At 42.7% G+C, this 17,873-nt stretch overlaps 1 protein-coding gene across 1 annotated transcript; it reads left to right on the top strand.

Annotated features, from left to right (window-relative positions):
- The first annotated feature begins 4,904 nt into the window (after positions 1-4,904).
- Positions 4,905-16,474, top strand: RPL6 (ribosomal protein L6). Its single transcript, XM_086943080.1, has 6 exons — positions 4,905-6,266; positions 6,355-6,447; positions 7,217-7,360; positions 11,613-11,661; positions 15,672-15,856; positions 16,276-16,474. Exons 1-6 carry the CDS (start codon positions 6,117-6,119, stop codon positions 16,426-16,428), a joined length of 774 nt encoding a protein of 257 aa, XP_086799206.1. The 5' UTR covers positions 4,905-6,116; the 3' UTR covers positions 16,429-16,474.
- Positions 16,475-17,873: the final 1,399 nt, after the last annotated feature.

Below are 17,873 nucleotides of genomic sequence, written 5' to 3'. Positions count from 1 at the left end.
ATCCCACTAGGGAACACCAGTGGGGTGGTTGGATTAGCGAGAATGTCATGGTGGTATTGGGCCTGCGTCCACCTTTTTCCGCCCCAAGCAGGGAAGCCCATCAAGGGAATGATCGGTCTACCCTGGCTTTTGGCTGGGGGGGAGATGTGTTAGACTTGGCCCTTTCCCCAACATTTTTCGCCTTTTATTTCCCTTTTAAATCAGAATGCCCTCATGATAACAACAATGTATAGGCCTTGTGTAGTGAGGAAAGCCCTGTGTACTGTGAAACTGATGTTAAGATGCAGGTGTCTTATACCCCTAACATGGCTGCCACTGACCACTGCTGCTACAGCGGGGTTTAGTGGGCACATTCTAGTGGCTAGGGCCTGGCTGGAACCCTCCAAACAATGTATCAACTTAGCCTGCCAGCCTGCCCACAGGTAGAATGGTGGAACCTCCTAGAACCCCCTGGAACCTTCTGGAACAGGTGAGGTGACACCAACTGCCACTGCCAACTGTCAACTGGCACTGTATAAGGAAAGACAGGTAAACTTTCCTGTCAGAGGGACTGAGGGGAAGACCTGGGGAAGAACCTACGCAGGAGGATAGGCAGTGAGGGTCAGGACAGGGACTTATGATACTGGAAGAGACAGGGCCTAGGAGCTGCCTTTCAAGTGTTGAGGTATCCTGTACCCCCCCCTCTGACCTAGCCCCGCGTCAGGAAACCCCCAGGGACCACTTGAGGGGATTGGCTGAGGAGATCTAACACCAGCCACCAACTTAACCCCCTTCAAGGAAACAAGAAACCAACTGAAACTTACAAGGGCGCAAGAAACATCACGCCAAGAAGAAACTAAGCCTCTATTTACAAGGGCGCAAGAAACATCACGCCAAGAAGAAACTAAGCCTCTATTTACAAGGGCGCAAGGAACCTAAAGCTCTAAGAAGAAGTTAAATCATCACAGGACTTTTGAAGAAGCAATCAGGTATTGGCGCTGTACTGACCCTGCGTTTCCTGATGTCACCTGGGGTCTCTTTTGCTAACCTGCTACTGGGGTGTCACCTGTCCTGTATATCTAGCGCTGCCCTTGCTGACCCTGTGAAGAGCGCTGAAGTAATGGAGGGGGTTGCTGCCTTCTGAAGCGCTATATTTGCCTGAACTGCAGCACCCTGAACTGAATGTTATTAGACCTGCTGGTCTTGCCCCCACCTCGTGTGGGCCAAAGCGCTATAGCCATGCTACCCTAGGGGACTGGTGACCCCAGTTCCAACAAGCGGCATAACTGATAGTTTCCTTTTTTTGTTTTTATGGCGGAGTACATCTGCAAGCAAGACTCCCGACCCAAGAAAAGAAGGAAGCAGGAAGCCCAAGAAGTGACAGAGAGCCCAAACGCCAGCATGGAGCCCAGGGAGTTTAACACAGATAGACTAACCACTCGTTATAAAAAGACATTCATAAAAATAAAACCCTATTTACCACATCCTGGTTTACGGTCTCTCCTTGATCCCACGCCACACCTTGCTTCTTGGTTAAATGTATAACCTGCTTTTAATACATCTGCATTCTATTTTAACGCTTGATTTTTGGTTTTGCCGTTTTAAAAGATTTATTTGTGATCTACAGTGCCATTTAAATGAGTATATTGCAACAAAAGCTTACCTTATAATTAACCTAAAGAGGCATAGTACAGAAACAAGCCTTGTGCAAGGAATAGGATCATATACTTTCACACTTTATTTATTTTATGCGTTTTTATATAGCGTGGACTTTACCCGAAGGTGTCAGAGCGCTTCACAATAGGAACAGTAATGATACATGAGGAGAAAATTACAAGTGAACAAATTACAAAAGCAAGGGTTAAGTTACATGAGGCAAAAGTGACAAATGTGAGCAAACAAAATACTAGGGGTAGCAAACGGTACATTACAGGAGGAAAAAGTGACGTGTGCAAATTACAAAAGCATACAAAGTACAAGTAGAGGTATAATACTGCAATAAATGCAATGTTCAGCAATAGAAACATTTAAAATTTTAATTAGCCCAGACCTATTTGCGTTGCCAGTGCTTGTTTCATTCCTTATAGGCAATGATGAACAAGCATCGGAAAGCCAAAGGGCCTCTACGGCCTTTCTAAGGCGAGCATATTGACTTTGCCGATGCTTGTTTGTATTGTTTGGCTGTTTCAATGCCAAATTTCAGCGAAGAAAGATTACCAACCAGGTTCTGAGCGTTTGGTATATATTTTTAACTTGTTTTGACATAGGAATACTGAACCGTGCCCATGGCCCAGCATTAAAACTACATTTCCCACAAGGCCGTGCTCCGGAAGTGATGTTACGGCGTACTCTTATACGTCCGTGGCCCGGATGTTAATTCTTTTCCCCTCAGCAAAGGTAAGAATGGCGGAACTACGATTTGTATGCGATAGAAGTCCATTCTTATCCGTTGTAATCCTCCTTCAAAAACACCGGTCTGCGAATTAGCGGTTTACTGGTAAACGTCTTCCACCATGGAGGAGTTATAAAGCAGAAAATTACATGGAGTTGGTGTTCTGCGGGGATGGTATTATTGGAAGGGGGGGAGGCGGGCAGGGGTGGCGAGGAGAAAAATACTAACGAACGGGTGAATTGTGCAGCCCGATTAGGATATTGGAAGGCTGGGTAAGCACCCCTTTACTTCAAAATTCCACTTTGACAGTCCTGTGCTTTTCTATCGGATATCGTTTTTATCTGGTGTGTTATTCCAGCTGATTAAATGAAAGCAAAGTAAGATTGTTCCTATCGCATAGGTTGTCCGCTGCAAGACGAGGACTGAAAATAAGGTGTTATGCCCACCTGGATTGGAAAAACGTTTCACATGAAACAACAGTGGTAGCGTCTTTGTGGCAATTTCTGCCGTCGTTTTTATTTTACTTTGACGCTACTTTAGTGTCTTGCTGAAGGTCAAATGGGCTCCACCACATGTGGTAATCTATACATCAGTTGAACCTAGTTATCTGTGCGGCGAGACTTGTTAATTTTTACTTTTCCGAGCTGCCAAGACCTGTCTTGTGATCGTTCTAGAACCTAGTCGTGATAGTAAAATTAAATGCGCTCAAAGTGCTTGCTGCTGGTTTAAACCGAATATTAGTTTAAGGTGTCACACTTGACATTAGTCCACTTGGAAGCTGTGAAATTGTTCCCTGAGAGTGCTCAGTTTGTATAAATCATGACCCCCCCCCCCCCCATTTCAATGCATTTTTTTATTTACTGCACGGGATGGAGTGTTGTCAACGGACCTTTGAACACGTTACAAATTGTTTTTTTTTAAAAATATAATATCAAATGCTTTTTTGTTGATATTTACTTAGAAAACCCGTTTCCATCAAAGTGCAGCTAGCAGTGGCACAGTAAACTGGAATTTTTAATTTGTTTATATTTCCTTAATATGCGGTCAGTAGTGGGGGCCATTGGATTTGTGCGATTCTGTGGCAGCAGGGTTTACCGCCTGATCATGGATTTATTCTTAATACATAGGACCCAGAACTTAAAGATTTCACCATTTTTTTTGTCGAGCTGCATTGCTGAAAATGTGCTGCATGTTTTGCAATTTTTGTCGCATAATTTAGGTAACCGTGCTGTCTGACTTATTCTCTGCCGCATAATCATAGTAGCCCTTAGTGTGATAATAGCACTGTAGGGAGAGTAGTCACTCTGAGGCATTGCAGTTCTTTATGCCAGGTGTCATTAGGCTCTAGAGCTAAAGATTAATACCTATTGGTTCGTGGTTATTGGTATATTCATTTTATTACTACGCTGTATTTATCGTAGATTAACGTAGGAGTTAGGTGTGATCATCTGTTAGTGGCTGATGGTGCAGATGCGAGATTTGATGAGTCAGGATATCAAGAATTGGTGGTAGCTTGTAGTGGTGTGACTTTGAAGGGAGAGGTTGAGTTCTTTGAATTGAGATGTGGGCAGTTGTAATGTCCAAGTGAAATGTCTGGTTTTGTACCAGTGCTTTTTGGGAAATAAAAACACCCAAACCTGTAAAATTAATTAGTATTTTCTCCAAGCAAAGAATTTCTCAAATGGTTCAGCAGCTAGTACTCATCAAGCACGTGTTGTGCTAAAACTATTGAACTGGTTTTATTGGAGGGGGAGTTTTGTTCTGTTAAATATTAGTTTTAATTACATTTATTGTGAACAGTTCTGCAGGTCGTGTACTGGGCATTACATTCCATTTCCAATGCACATCATATGTCAAATGAAAGGTAAGCCAGTTCTGTCATAGGGCTCTTGTAATGGTCACAGAAGGGCTGTATTTCAATTAGCACAAAAACGTAAACCAACTTGATTGTCACTTTCTGGAATTAAACTGTGTTCTTTGCTGCCTCCTTACAGTCGAGGGTTTTTCTGGGATTGGTTATGAGAGCTTTCTCCGTCGCAACATTAGTGGAAACTACTAAAAACGTAATGTTTTAACATTGGCACACCAGTTCTCGCTTTATCCTCCCCTCAAACTTAAAATCAAATACTACGGAGATCTTATGGAGGTGAGCCATGATGTTGTATGTTTGATACGTGGTCAGTCCAGATGCATTTGTATCATTGCTGGGGTACCCCTGTCCAATATGGCTTGTTACTGTGTGACCTTAAGTTTGGTGGTAGGAAGGCCAATACTAGCGCGTGGACTCGCCTCTGGGAGTAACCGTGTGCTTTAGGAATTGAACTAATATTATAGTGTTGCAATATTAAGTGATAAATTATTTAATTCCACATTGACGACCTAAGCTGCCAACTTTACGGCTTTGTTTTATGACCGGCTGGGACTGGTTTAACTTGTTGTTTGCAGATATCTTTGTGACCAATGCTCTGGATCTAAAAATGGATAAGTTCGCAAATTTCAAGAAACGTAATGGTGGAGACTGTCAATTGTTGTAAACTCTGCACAACCCCTTCCTCAGTTTTCCTGCACTCAATAAATGTGTAGCGTTGAACAGGTGTTTTGTATCAGTTTTATTTGTGTTGTACTTATTACATGTAACAGAGTGCTTTACCAGCCCGGTTGCACACTACTCAGTAGGTTGGACCTGGTTGGAATGGTATGGATCTGTAAATTGGTCTTTTGGGGATGTGGTGATGGAGGGGAGTTGGTGTTGTGCTTGATGCCCTTATCGAGGGAAGGCATTGCACCTGCATGTGTAGTTATCAAAAGGAGTGAGCTTGGATGCTTATAGAGATCTGGTGTTTGGAGGAGAGTGTGAAAGAGTTTGGCCTAAGTGGGTGTAATTTTGGTGTGGTACATGATTGGCAGCTATTCTTCATTTTGTCGCTTCACTTATGAGTGGAACAAAGCTAGATTTAGTTTACCACATGCTTGTGCCATATATCTGTGTGAAAGACTTGATTCTAATTCTGTGGTGGGCATTCCTAAAGTCCCTCATGTCCAATCACTCCATGTAATGGTAACTGGCTCAGTCTTTTGGTTGTTATTATTATTATTATTATTATTATGTTTCTTATATAGCGCCAGAATCGACCGCCGAAGGGGTATCTCCGCGCTTGCCTTGGGAACCCGTCCTGGCTTTTTCCTGTGAGATAGCCCCTACAGGGTATCCCCAAGGTGAAAGCCAGGCATCCCGCGGGGGGGGGGGGGGGCGTTGTGGAGATTAAGCAAGCTTAATGCCCAGAGTTGCAGAGTGTGAACCCATGATTAGGTCAGGCACCAAAGCAAGAATTATCTAGTCCATGGACATTTGAGCTCAAGACCCTGCCGCGTCGGGAATTGAACCCTGGTCCCGGGTCTGACTGCCACTTCTCTATTGTTGAAGCACTATGATTTTATATGCCTGCTGAATTATAGGTGATCTTTCTGGTTTTCTCATATAACTGTTATGTATTCAGTGAAGTTTTTCAGTTAAAGAAATTGATTTTTAGTGGATTAGCCTTTAATTTTGCTGTTTAGAAATCTCTGCCAGCTGTTCTTGAATCGCATATGAAAGTTAAGAATCATGTACTACTGCTCAGGATGTGCATGAGGCATTTAGGACCATGTTTCACTTTATGTGATTTGAACTGTAATGTTGGCTTACTCACTTTAACCATTAAGCATTGCAAATATTCACAAATATTTAACTTTCATTTATTTGTAGATGGCAGGCGAGCAGAAAGCAAAAAAGACCAAAAAGCATCATGCTAGCCGCAACCCGGTTCTGGCTCGTGGTATCGGGAAATATTCCCGATCAGCGATGTTTGCCAGAAGAGCAATGTACAAGCGCAAGTACACTGCCACAGAATCAAAGGTAAGGGGGGGTTGTGGTTGGGAAAACAAAGTACTATGCATACAGCATTCCTTAGTTGGAATTAATGGCCAGATGTTTTTGCTCCTAGATTGAGAAGAAGGCAAGACCACCAGGAACTCTTTCAAAGCCAGTAGGTGGAGACAAGAATGGAGGCACCCGTATGGTTAAGCTTCGTAAAATGGTAAACACAATTAATTTCAATGTTGATTTATTCCCTTTCTTATGATTTTAAATTTGTTTCCCTGGAGGAATTATCTGCCTTTGCTTCACATGGCAGTTTTTAAGACTCTTAAACAGGCTCTTTACTGATGTCCACTGCCGTTACTGCCTCTGATTTTTAAACCTCCCACCTCTAAAATGATTTAATCCCATCTTTTTTGTGCATCATTTTCTTAAGTGCTGCCAGAAATGTAACTTTAAACTTTGTGTTGTCCCTTGAAATTTGTCATTTGAGATAGTTTTCATTAAGGTCTGGTATCAAAAGGTTTTGGGTACCCTTTTGGCTCTATAAATAACTTTAAGCTTGTCATCTGTTGGCACAATTGCCAGTTTGGGAATTAGCAGAACAGATGTTAACACACTTGATAAAGCATGCCATTCGCAGTATCCTAACTGATTTCAGAAGGCGCTGTTCTTCTTTATAGCTGAAGACTAGTAGCTGATTGGAATGCAGTGAGGTATGATCAGATCTCTTGAATGCATGTGATAACTTTTTAATATTTAACAGAAAGTGTTTAAGTTTATGAGAAATCTAAGGTAGCACAATGTCTTCTTTGATACCCACATGCAATTCTCATAGTGAAACTACAAAATCAGTTGGATAGATACATTACCTGGCTATGGCCTAGTTTTGTGACACGATCAATGATTGAAGAATGACCATAAGTAATTAAAGTGCTCATTTATACCAATAAAAAAAATTCAAACCTGTATTTTTATTTTTTTTCCAGCCACGATACTATCCGACTGAGGATGTACCCCGTAAATTGCTGAGTCATGGTAAAAAGCCCTTCTCCCAGCACAAGCGCAAGCTGCGTGCCTCCATTTCTCCTGGGACAGTTCTGATTCTTCTTAATGGGCGTCACAGAGGAAAGGTACTCTTATCAACTGCTGCTACTTGTTTAGACTTATTAAATCGATTTTGAAGCAGAATAAACCTTACCTCTGCTGTAGACCTGTATCGGTATACTAACCTTAAACTGTTTTTAAGTCTCTGAACCTGTACTACTGGCAACTGGTGTGTTTGAAAGTAAGAATGTTAATCCTGGAGCTGCCATCCCGTCATGCAAATCAAACTAAAACACCAGTGATTTGACGTTAAAATTTACTTTGCTCCTTGTTAGAAGTGTTTTTGTAGAACTTTTCAGAGAAGTGTTTCTTGGAGGCAAGTTGTGGTGTTTAAGTATTGTCCACTTGCACCCAACCCAGCCTCTGAAGAGTGACCGGATATCAAACTTTTGCATAGTTATTCCTTGTTGGACCAGGCTTTCTGCACGGTCACCCCCAGACAGTTTGCCCTCGCCCCTATATTTGCGCTGAATTAATTTTTGTTGGCCATAGGGTTCTGTGTTTTTTACCACATCTAACCAGTGCAAATGTGCTGTGCGCGCTCATTTAAACATGGTAAAATTGGCCTATTTAATTTACTTAACCCCCTAGTAAAATGGTATACATATACCCTAGGCCTGTAAATTAAATGCTACCAGTGGGCCTGCAACATGTATTGTGCACCTACATAGGTAGGCCATAAAACATGTCCCAGGCCTGCCATTGCATCCTGAATACAGTTTAAATTTTAAATCCAACTTGGCGATACAGCCTCATTGCCAAGCCTTAAACACTGCTTTTGTTTGCATTAGTCACCCCTAAGTAGTCAATAGAACAGGGTGGAATGCTATTAAAATATTTTACATGAGCTTTCCAGTTGTACATGTCCTGGTAGTGAAAAATCCGTAAATGAGCTTCACTACTGTGAGGCCTACCTCTCTCATAGGGTAGCATTGGCTTGACTCATTACATTTAATAAATGCAAACTATTTATTGGTGTCTGAGAAATTGTAATTTAATAGTCAGATTTTGTTACTATATGGAAAAGTATACTTTTGGAAAATTGGCATTGTCATGTCCTAAACTTTTTGGTGCCTGGAGCTTCTCCTGGGTCGCATGACTAGGTGCAGTTGGACTTTATTTATTTCTCCCAAACAGCCACACACTATAGGGATTAGATGTGCCTGGATGGACTATCAAATGGCAGGATAGTAGGGCGAAGCTGGGCACAGCCCCATGTGCAACTTGATAGGCTGACCTCTGCCTTCACACAACAGACTTGTCACCACTACATTGTCCCTGCAGGCAGCTTGGAGTCAGGAAATGTCATGCACTTTAAAGGAAGACTTTAGAAACTTCTACTTCAAAGAAGGCACTAGGTACAAAATAAATAAAGGACCCTCAAAGCCACTTTTCAGTTCACTTGCTGAGTCTTCTGCAGGACTCTTGAGGATTGCCTCCTGCTGTGGCATGCTATGTACTCTAGTGTTTAGCTGCACCTGGAAGGAATGCTTTGCCGACTGAAGCTTGTGTTGAACCATTGGAGACCTGCCATGTTGCTCCAGTCCAGCTTTTTCATCTGAAAAAGGACTACCAGACGTACTCTCAGGACTAGCTTGCTGGCCTCCTGTTAAGAGCCACAGGAACATAACAGGCTCCCACCTTCTTGAACCTGCACTTTGGCCCATGCTGAGGTAGTCCTAACCCACCAAGTGTGCCCTTGTAGTCCCAAGCCCTTTGTGGCGGTGATAAAGATGCCTAGATAGTCAAATGCAAAACTTGGAACTTAAAAACATTTTGGGTAAAAAATGGACTGGGAGCTGAGGATAAACTGGGATCAACTGCTCATCTATTGGACCATGGTACCTCGCTGGTCGGCCGTACTTCGTGCCAGCTTCTGCTATGTTCTTTTCAGAAGAAGCAAATCCTTCAGCTGCCCCTCTGCGAAGGAGTATCCGGCCTCCTAGAACTATTAGGGTACATTTCCTGCTCATTCCCACAGATTTTTGACTTCCAAAAAAGTGACCAGATCCCAACGTAGAAATCTTCACCTTTCTTCTCTGACACAGCCTGCAGCTTTGGTTGGCTGAACATTACCATCGCCAGGCCTTTTCTTCTAAACCCCTGATCCAGAACATAAAACTAAATCGCATAAAAGGGGTGGACATCAATGGTACTGTAGTTCAACTAGCCGCTTACGCAGATGATATTCTAATCATGACAGAGCAACCAAAACCCTCGATTAAGGCCCAGATGACCACAATAGCAGAGTACTCTAAACTTTCAGGGTATAGACTGAATAATGAAAAATCAGACTGCAAACCGTTAAACATCTACTGCATGAGAGACGCTAGGGGACTTGGGACTGACTTGGCAGACTGGATACATCAAGTACTTAAGAATACATTTTGGCACTGACCTGATTAAGGCACTACGTCACAATGAAAAAGCCCTACCAGAAAAGGTTAAGAACCTTCTAGAAGCCTGGTCCCCAAAATTCAAAATGATTCAGTACAAGCATGTTTCCACTCCTGCTCACTGAAGATTTCCACTGGAAAATCGATAACCTGATCACCAAATTCCTCTGACGCAACAAGAATGCAAGGATTAGTATTAGGAAACTGAGACTAGCGAAATCCCCGGGGGGGGGGGGGGGGGGGTGTGAGTGAATCTAGCATTCTGAACAAACTAAGCCCTCTAGCCCTGTTAACAGCAAACACATACCCAACACACACACCTAAACCGAACTTGAAGAACAGTAACATAACTCTCCTAAAACTCGACAGGAAAATAGAGGTTAGCATCAAAGGGTCCAAGTCAGAATCATTGTGGGCAAACCCAAGGATAAAATAAAAGGGGAAAAGCCTTAACTATGAGACATGGATACAAAACGGTATGTGTTACCCACACCAACTTGAGGGGGGGCATCCCCCATCACATTCTCTGAACTGAAAGCAGTCCACCAACTAGAAGACTTAAACCTATACAGATTCCTAAAGGTTAAAGCAGCCCTGTCAAAGACCAACCTAACCAGCAACCAACCCTCGATTTTCAGTTGTGTAGCAAACATCAACAAACTAGGGCATCAAGTCTTGGAAATATGCAAGCTACTATGCCCAAAAACTACCAAACTAATGCCAAAACAATTGACTTCTGGGACAAACTGATCCACCCCGCTAAATTACCAAGAATGGAGAACAATGTGTGCCTCTGCCACAAGAAATAAGATCTCCCCAGTTTTCGCACTAACAAAACTCTGGCTACTCCACAAAACCTTCTGGACCCCAGACCGCCTACACACTCTAGGCCTCAGGGAGGATCCCCTCTGTTGGAGCCGACACATAGATAAGGGGGACTTGCACACCTTATCTTCCATTGCCCAACACAAGGTTTTCTGGGGAAGAGTATTTAATTTCATAGACAATGTGTTCAAACCCAAACCAACAAGGGATTTCTCCTCCCTCATGACGGCGTTTATGCAAACTGACCTAGTCTCTGAGAGAGAGAAAAGGAACTTATGGACCTGCTACTGACTGCTGTGGTGAAAATGGTGCTGAGCAACTGGAAAGACGCTAGCAAAACTAGCTACCAAGGATGGATAAACTGCGTCACTCACCTCAGAGGAGCGGATCGTATGGCGCTGCAGTATTCCCCCTGGAAAGCATCTAGGGGACTGTAGGAAGTGCTTGACAGGTCCCTAGACCCATACAAGCTGCCCTAGACAACTTTGACTAAGTGTGCTCCTGGGGAGGCTCGCAAACGAATGTACTAACCCAGTGGTGAGAATACGTAAGGCAGGAGATGTAGCCGATCCAAATGGTTTAAACCACGTTTGTATACCTCTCTGATGGTCTAACCTATCCCCCCCTCACTCTTCCTTTCCTAGCTTCTGTCCTTTCTTCACATCTTTCTCTATCCAAATCTAACCAGCAAGAGGGGATTCACATTTATAACCTGTTCTATTGACTGATGCCAATTGTGATCTACCCTGCAACAGTATTAATGATTTTATACAGTAAATTAAAAAAACATACAGCCAACCCAAAACTGATTCAAGGTGGGAATGGGAGGCAGGAACAGTAGCTTTTCCACAGGCTTGAATTTTTATGCTGTTGCTATATCAAGATTATTGGTTTTAGTATGCTAATTGAGCAGTTCTTGATTAGTGTGGCGAATAACTTACTCCCCAAGTTAATTCAATGTGCCTCTTTAAATGACCAGTAACTGACTTGTGCTTCTATAAATGAGCAGTAACTGACTTAACAAAAACCATAAACATTTTTTTCTTTTTTTATACAGCGTGTAATGTGTTTGAAGCAGCTTGCATCTGGTTTGCTCCTTGTAACAGGTAAGAAACAAGCCCCATAGCGATGTAATTTACTATAATGAATCACATGGCATTCTATGCAAAACTGCTTTAAGTTTATGCAAAGCATTTCAGTTGCAAATGAGCATTTAAAAAAACCCTTTTTATTATTATTATTGCGTTTTCATATATATATCTATACGTCAATGAACATCTCCAACTGCAGTTAATTGGTACATAGCACATTACATTGCATACACAACAATTCTATCTCGACACAAACAGTACATTATAACAGGTGACACTACTCTCCCTGCATCCCTCCCATACCAGCATCATCTAGGCACCTTCATAGCTCAGTCTACTCGGCCCCTCCTCTTTTCACGGGCTATCTTCAGGGGTTGAGGTATTTTGCGGATGCTCACTTATATTCCCCCGGGATTCATTCCACTTCCTCCATACTCTGGACCATTTTTTGGGACACACTCGGTGTGTAAACTGCCCTTTCAGCCACCATGGCGACATCCATGTCTCTTTCCCATTGCTAATGAGTAGGTAACGCCCCAGTTCTTGGCTATATTTCGCTTAGCATTCGTCGTCCCGAGCGTGGACCAGTTCTGTAGTGCCACGTTTAAGTCAGTAGGTTGCCAAATATTTAGGAGGCAGCATCTGGGATTTCGCTGGACCTCTGCCACCTCCACACCTCAGATCTCATTCATCACCCATTCCCAGTAGAATTGTATATTCGGACAGTCCCATATTATATGATAAAATGTTCCAACTTGTCCACAACCTCTGAGGCAGAGTGGATCGGGCGTGTGCCCAAGCTTGTGTAATGTGGTGCGCGAGTGATATACGTTGTGTAGCACTTAAGAGTTGTATGAGTTTTAGCCGAGATGGCATCGCTGCCTCCCGGGCCGACGCCAGTGCGTCCATCCAGTCCGAATCCTCCATGTCTCCTAAGTCTGTTTGCCATTTTCCCCTTAATGCTACCATGGGGTCTGGTTGATTATTTGAAGGGTCCCTGAAATGTCCAGCTACGCAGAAGGTCTAAAGTTCTTTCAACGCCTGGCTGGTCTAAGATACGCTGGTTAAGGGAAGTTAAGCACCTTCTTGCAGACCTGGGCCTTGAAGTCGCTTGGACTACCAGAACTGCCCCGCCCAAGCCAGCTTTGAAGAAGTTATACTGGAGTTGGGTGTTTGATGGCAGAAATAGTAACGCTAATTTGTGTAGGTCCACTATGGATTTTCTCCTGGTCAAGGAGGTGCACTTTTGCGAGCCGTATCTGGATATTATTCTAAAACCCTGGGACAGGGCTCTATTTTAAATTTATGGTAGGCCTACTCCCAGTTGGGAATCTGACAACCAGGTGGAAGGTCCCGGCACAGACAATTCCCTTCTGCCCCTTCTGTGAGACCAGGATAGTCAGTTCCCCACCTGTTTGAATGCCCGGCCTATGCAGTTCCTCGCCGCAGATGGTTGAAACCACTCTGTAGAGAGCTTGGGACTAGATCCCACAAGGAGGCCCTACGAATTTTGAAAACGGACCCGCGGCCCCTGTTTGCATGTGGAAATGCGAAATTTCTAGGTTGGGCATGGCGTATTAGATCCACTAGGCTTTTGCGCCTTGTTTAATATGTATTTTTAGACTTATGTAATTTATTTGCGCCATTTGTAATATGAACTGTATGCTTTCTATTTATGCATTGGCTTTTTTACTGTTTTTATCTATTTGTTATGTTTTTTAAGATATGCATCATATTGAAATAAAGCCTAATTGACTGATTTATTAACCAGCTTAATGTAGGTCTGTGAGGTGGCCTTTTTGTCCATGTAGTCCTTGAGGAGTCTGTCTTCCAGTGGCGAAGACTCTGCTAGTTGGGCACCTAGGGGAATAGCGCTGTGGAGTGCATGTCTAATTTGGATATATCGATAGAGTTCAGTCTCTGCCATCCCATACTTTTCTTGCAGAGTTGCAAAGGGAAGGATCTCCCCCTTCACCCAGAGATCACCTATTTTAGTAATGCCTATGAGGTCCCATTTTCTAAATCACTTAGTGTTCGCCAGGGTACCCAAACGCTGAGTCTCCTAGAGGAGGGTGGCTAGTGTCGGTACTCCTTCCCAGCGCCCTTTGTGCAGTGTGCTAAATTTTAATTGTGTGTGCTGTTGACCTGTGAGTGTGTTTCGCCTCTTGTTGGTGTAAAGGGCGAGACATGCAGCCACTGATTTATCACCGTTAGTTGTGAGGCCCAATAGTATAGCTTAACATTTGGTAAGGCGATTCCCCCATCGTACTAGCTACGCACTAATTTGTGTTGCGCTATGCGGACCGGTTTCCCGTCCCATAACAGTGTGGAAACTTAGGCTTCAATTGCTTTAAAGTAGGAGAGTGGGACCAGAAATGGGGTATTCTGGAGGGAGTAGAGGAACCTAGGGAGCACCAGCATTTTGAATAGTGCTGCCCTTCCCAGTAATTTCAAAGGAAGGGATCTCCAGTGTTCAACATCTGCTCTGAGTCTCGCCAGTGGTCTTTTCCATAAAAATAGGGTCTCGTGGGGTAACATATATTCCTAAGTATTTAAATCCTCTGGTCGCAATTTGCAACTCGCAACCCGGAGGGAGCCTGGGTGTAGGGCCATGCAACACACAGCAGTGATTTTGTCGAATTGATAGTGTATCCTGACACTGCCGTAAAAATGCCTAGCCGGACCTCCAGGGACCCTGTCGGGGACGTTAAATATATTAGTACGTCATCCGCGTAAAGCGAGATCCGGTCTTCCCAATCTGCCTCCCATTTTATCACATGGATCGACGAATCCTGCCTTATCCATGCAGCAAGTGGTTCTAGTACTACGGCGAAGAGGAGCGGAGTCAGCGGGCAACCCTGCCTCTGCCCCTCCCCAATGTAAACTCCCTCGATATACGCCCATTTGCTACCACGTGTGCTAGTGATGCTGTGTATAATAATTTGATCTACCCACAGAATTTTGGGTCTAACCCCAACTTTCGGAGTACTGCGAACAGAAACGCCATTCCATGAGGTCAAACGCCATTGTGACATCTGAGAGGATGGCCGCATCTTCTTTGACCATTGGCGTCCGGGCCAGTATGCCATGTAGTAGTCTTAAATTAAGGGAGGTGTTGCGTCCTGGCATGAAGCCAGACCGGTCTGGATGAACCAGTACCTTAAGGTGTGGCTGCAGTCTGAGTGCCAATGCTTTAGCCAGTATCTTGGCCTCTGTGTTTATTAGGGATATCGGGCGGTAGGAAGAGGCAGTCATTGCAGGTTTACCCGGTTTGTGTATTGCCACAATCCTAGCTAATCTTTGATCTCTGGGTAAAATCCCTTGCTCCAGGCAGTCGTTATGCATGTTGAGTAGATGGGGCGTGATGGTTCCTGCCACCTTTTTGTATAGTTCTACTGGTAGACCATTAGTTCCCATTGCCTTCCCCATGTGAAGCGCTGCCAGTGCCACCCCCAATTGCAAATGAGCATTGTTAACTAAACTTTTTCTGTTTTTCTGATTTGCACTTCTTCTTTTGTAAATATTATTTAAAATATGTAAAATGGTTTAACTCCCTTTTAAAAAACATATAGACCCATTACTATGGGGAAATCTGATCAATTGCTGCTTTCCTTGGACAATGAAGAAATAATTTTCCGCACTAGCACTTTCTTGAGCACCGCTACCCGAGTACGTAAAATGATGGACAATCCCTGACTTCCTTTTGTTCAGTAATTTGTAAAATTTGCCTGATTATTTTGATCTACCAAATTTTAATAAGGAATTTAAAACATCATTGTAAATTTGTGTATGTGCTTTTATGAATTCTTGGAATTCGAATAAAGATTTATGAAATGAGATAATGGGTCAATGGGGTTTTTATAATGGTTTTTACTCATCCATTTCTTACCATGCGACCACCATGCTACTTGAGTTTATTTCAAGTCTTGGTCTGTATGTCAAACTGACATCCTGCTAAAGTTTCGATGGATCTTTGCTAAAACCTTAGTATTTCAGAAATTGTTTTTTTTTCTTAATACTTCCAGGTCCATTGGTTATAAATCGCATTCCACTGCGTAGAGCTCACCAGAAATTCGTCATTGCCACTTCTACCAAGATTGACATCTCTTCAGTAAAAATACCTAAACATCTAACTGACTCCTACTTCAAGAAGAAGAAGCTGCGCAAACCCAAACACCAAGAGGGCGAAATCTTTGACACAGAGAAAGAAGTAAGAATATATATTGGGTTCAACCTAGATAATTAGTGCACTATGTTTATTTTGTGTGGATTAGTATAAACAAAACGGTGGGTTTGTATTACAATGTCGACCAAAGCAAAAGTAAGGCAGGTGTTGAAATTGACAGTTAACGTTTCTGTTTAAAAAAAAAAAGTTACCATATTTACCCTTTTTAAGCTGCTGGCAAATTGATTCTTTATACTGCACTTTATATTACTCCTTCTATGGGTTTTTGGCATAGGCACTTTGTAAGTTGAGACTCCTTTTGGCACTTTAATGAGCTGTGGATTGGTGTCTTAGTGATAAAACTTTGCAACTCGTTTTTCTAACTGTTATGCCCTGTACCCATGTTGCCTAAAATCTATACTTAGTATTATGCATTTTAAACCATTTTTTTTTAACCTCTGCAGAAATACGAGGTAACGGAGCAGCGCAAAAATGACCAGAAGCTAGTGGATTCGCAGCTCTTGCCCCTCATCAAGAAAGAACCCCAACTGCGTGGTTACTTGAGATCTACGTTTTGCCTAGCCAATGGAGTTTATCCACACAAACTGGTTTTCTAATTGGTTAGAAAATTGCTCATTAAAAGAAAACGTTCTTAAGCCGTCATTGTTTTCGTTGTTGCTGTATTTCATACTTCAACCTGCACAAACTTTGCAGACCCCAATTTAAAGAAATTGAGCACTTTTCTCTCGAGACGTTTTCTAAAGTCTTACTGATAGATCGGGTTGTTGGTAGAAAAAGATTTCAAATGGGCGTTATTCAGTGAGGATTTTTTTCTTCACAGTGGGCTGCAGTTGTGATTTCGTTTAGTATGCAACAGTGGCATTTCTGCGTTGGAGGAATTTGCTGCAATGGTTAACTGCACACCAACCATTTTTTCTTGGCAATTTTAAAAACAAGACTAGCAACACTGGCCCTTCCTAGGTAATGATGTGCATCTTTGGAGCCCTTGAGATAGATTACATTAAACGCTTGCCTTTTTCAGGATGCTACTTAAATGTACCAGAGGGTCTCGATGTGGCAGCAGAAGCTTGCTTGAAGTTGAACTTTTACAATTTTCTCATGTTTGGAAGCATGGCACCCTAGCCCTTAATGTTTGCAGCAAAGAAATATTGTAATTGTTTAGTGCTTACTGCCTCTGATGTGGTGGCAAAGTGCTTTTCGGCAGGTAGCATGCTCCTCTGGAACCAAAAAAGATTAGTGGTGGATTAGCATAGGGAAATAGAAGTAGTTTGAGCGGTGGACCTGCTAGTCTGTTTGGATTGAAAAAGATAATGGAGTGATAGAGGGAAGAGTGTAGAAAGTGTAATTTGGGAAATGGTTGCACAATTTGTTTCTTGAGTGAAATGAGGGATACACGAATTTAGAAAGTTGTTGGAGAGATCATAGTAGTAAAATGAGGTTTTGGGTGAGCCAAGGGAAAAGCCTAGAAAGGGTTACTTTAGAGGTCATAGTAAAATGAGATATGGGATTAGGCAGTGTGGAGATAGAGCGTATATTGAGAGGTATAGAGTGAGACAGTAGTGCATCAAAGTGCGTCAAAGGTGTTTTCCCCCCCTCTATAGTAGAGGTAAAGTAATAAATATATAGATAAATAAATACATTGAAAGGGTATACCTGTATAAGGAAGATGATGAATCTAGATATAAAGGTGTATTGTAAAAACTTGGACTTTCAAGTGTTGCTGTACTTGAAGTCAATTTGTATATTCTTTTTAAATGTTAATTTCAGCAATATTTTAATAGTGAAGCACCTGTAGATACATTTTTTATAATATTTACATATTCAAGCCTTGCACCCAATTTTTTTGTATGTCTTTTTTTAGAGGCAGGACAAGGAGCAATTCACACTCTTGTCATACCACAAACTTATCAGAAAGGCTAAGGCGGAACACTTTCTAGCTGGAATTGACTCAGCCAGTAGCTCAACCCGGGAACTTTTTACGGTGTACAAAGAGCTAACCTCCACTACTAGCTTAGCTGCACCGGCGGTGGGTTCAGAGGGG

This window comes from Lissotriton vulgaris, chromosome 11, assembly GCF_964263255.1.
Source record: "Lissotriton vulgaris chromosome 11, aLisVul1.2, whole genome shotgun sequence".
Taxonomy (NCBI): Eukaryota; Metazoa; Chordata; class Amphibia; order Caudata; family Salamandridae; genus Lissotriton; species Lissotriton vulgaris.
Note: the sequence above shows the minus strand (reverse complement) of the source record. Positions and strands in the feature narration are given on the sequence as shown.

Coding starts and splice junctions, on each gene's coding strand:
- RPL6 (XM_086943080.1), top strand. CDS start 6,117: ATGGCAGGCGAGCAGAAAGCAAAAAAGACCAAAAAGCATCATGCTAGC. Junction 6,267..6,354: donor ACACTGCCACAGAATCAAAG/GTAAGGGGGGGT, acceptor TTTTGCTCCTAG/ATTGAGAAGAAGGCAAGACC. Junction 6,448..7,216: donor TGGTTAAGCTTCGTAAAATG/GTAAACACAATT, acceptor TTTTTTTTCCAG/CCACGATACTATCCGACTGA.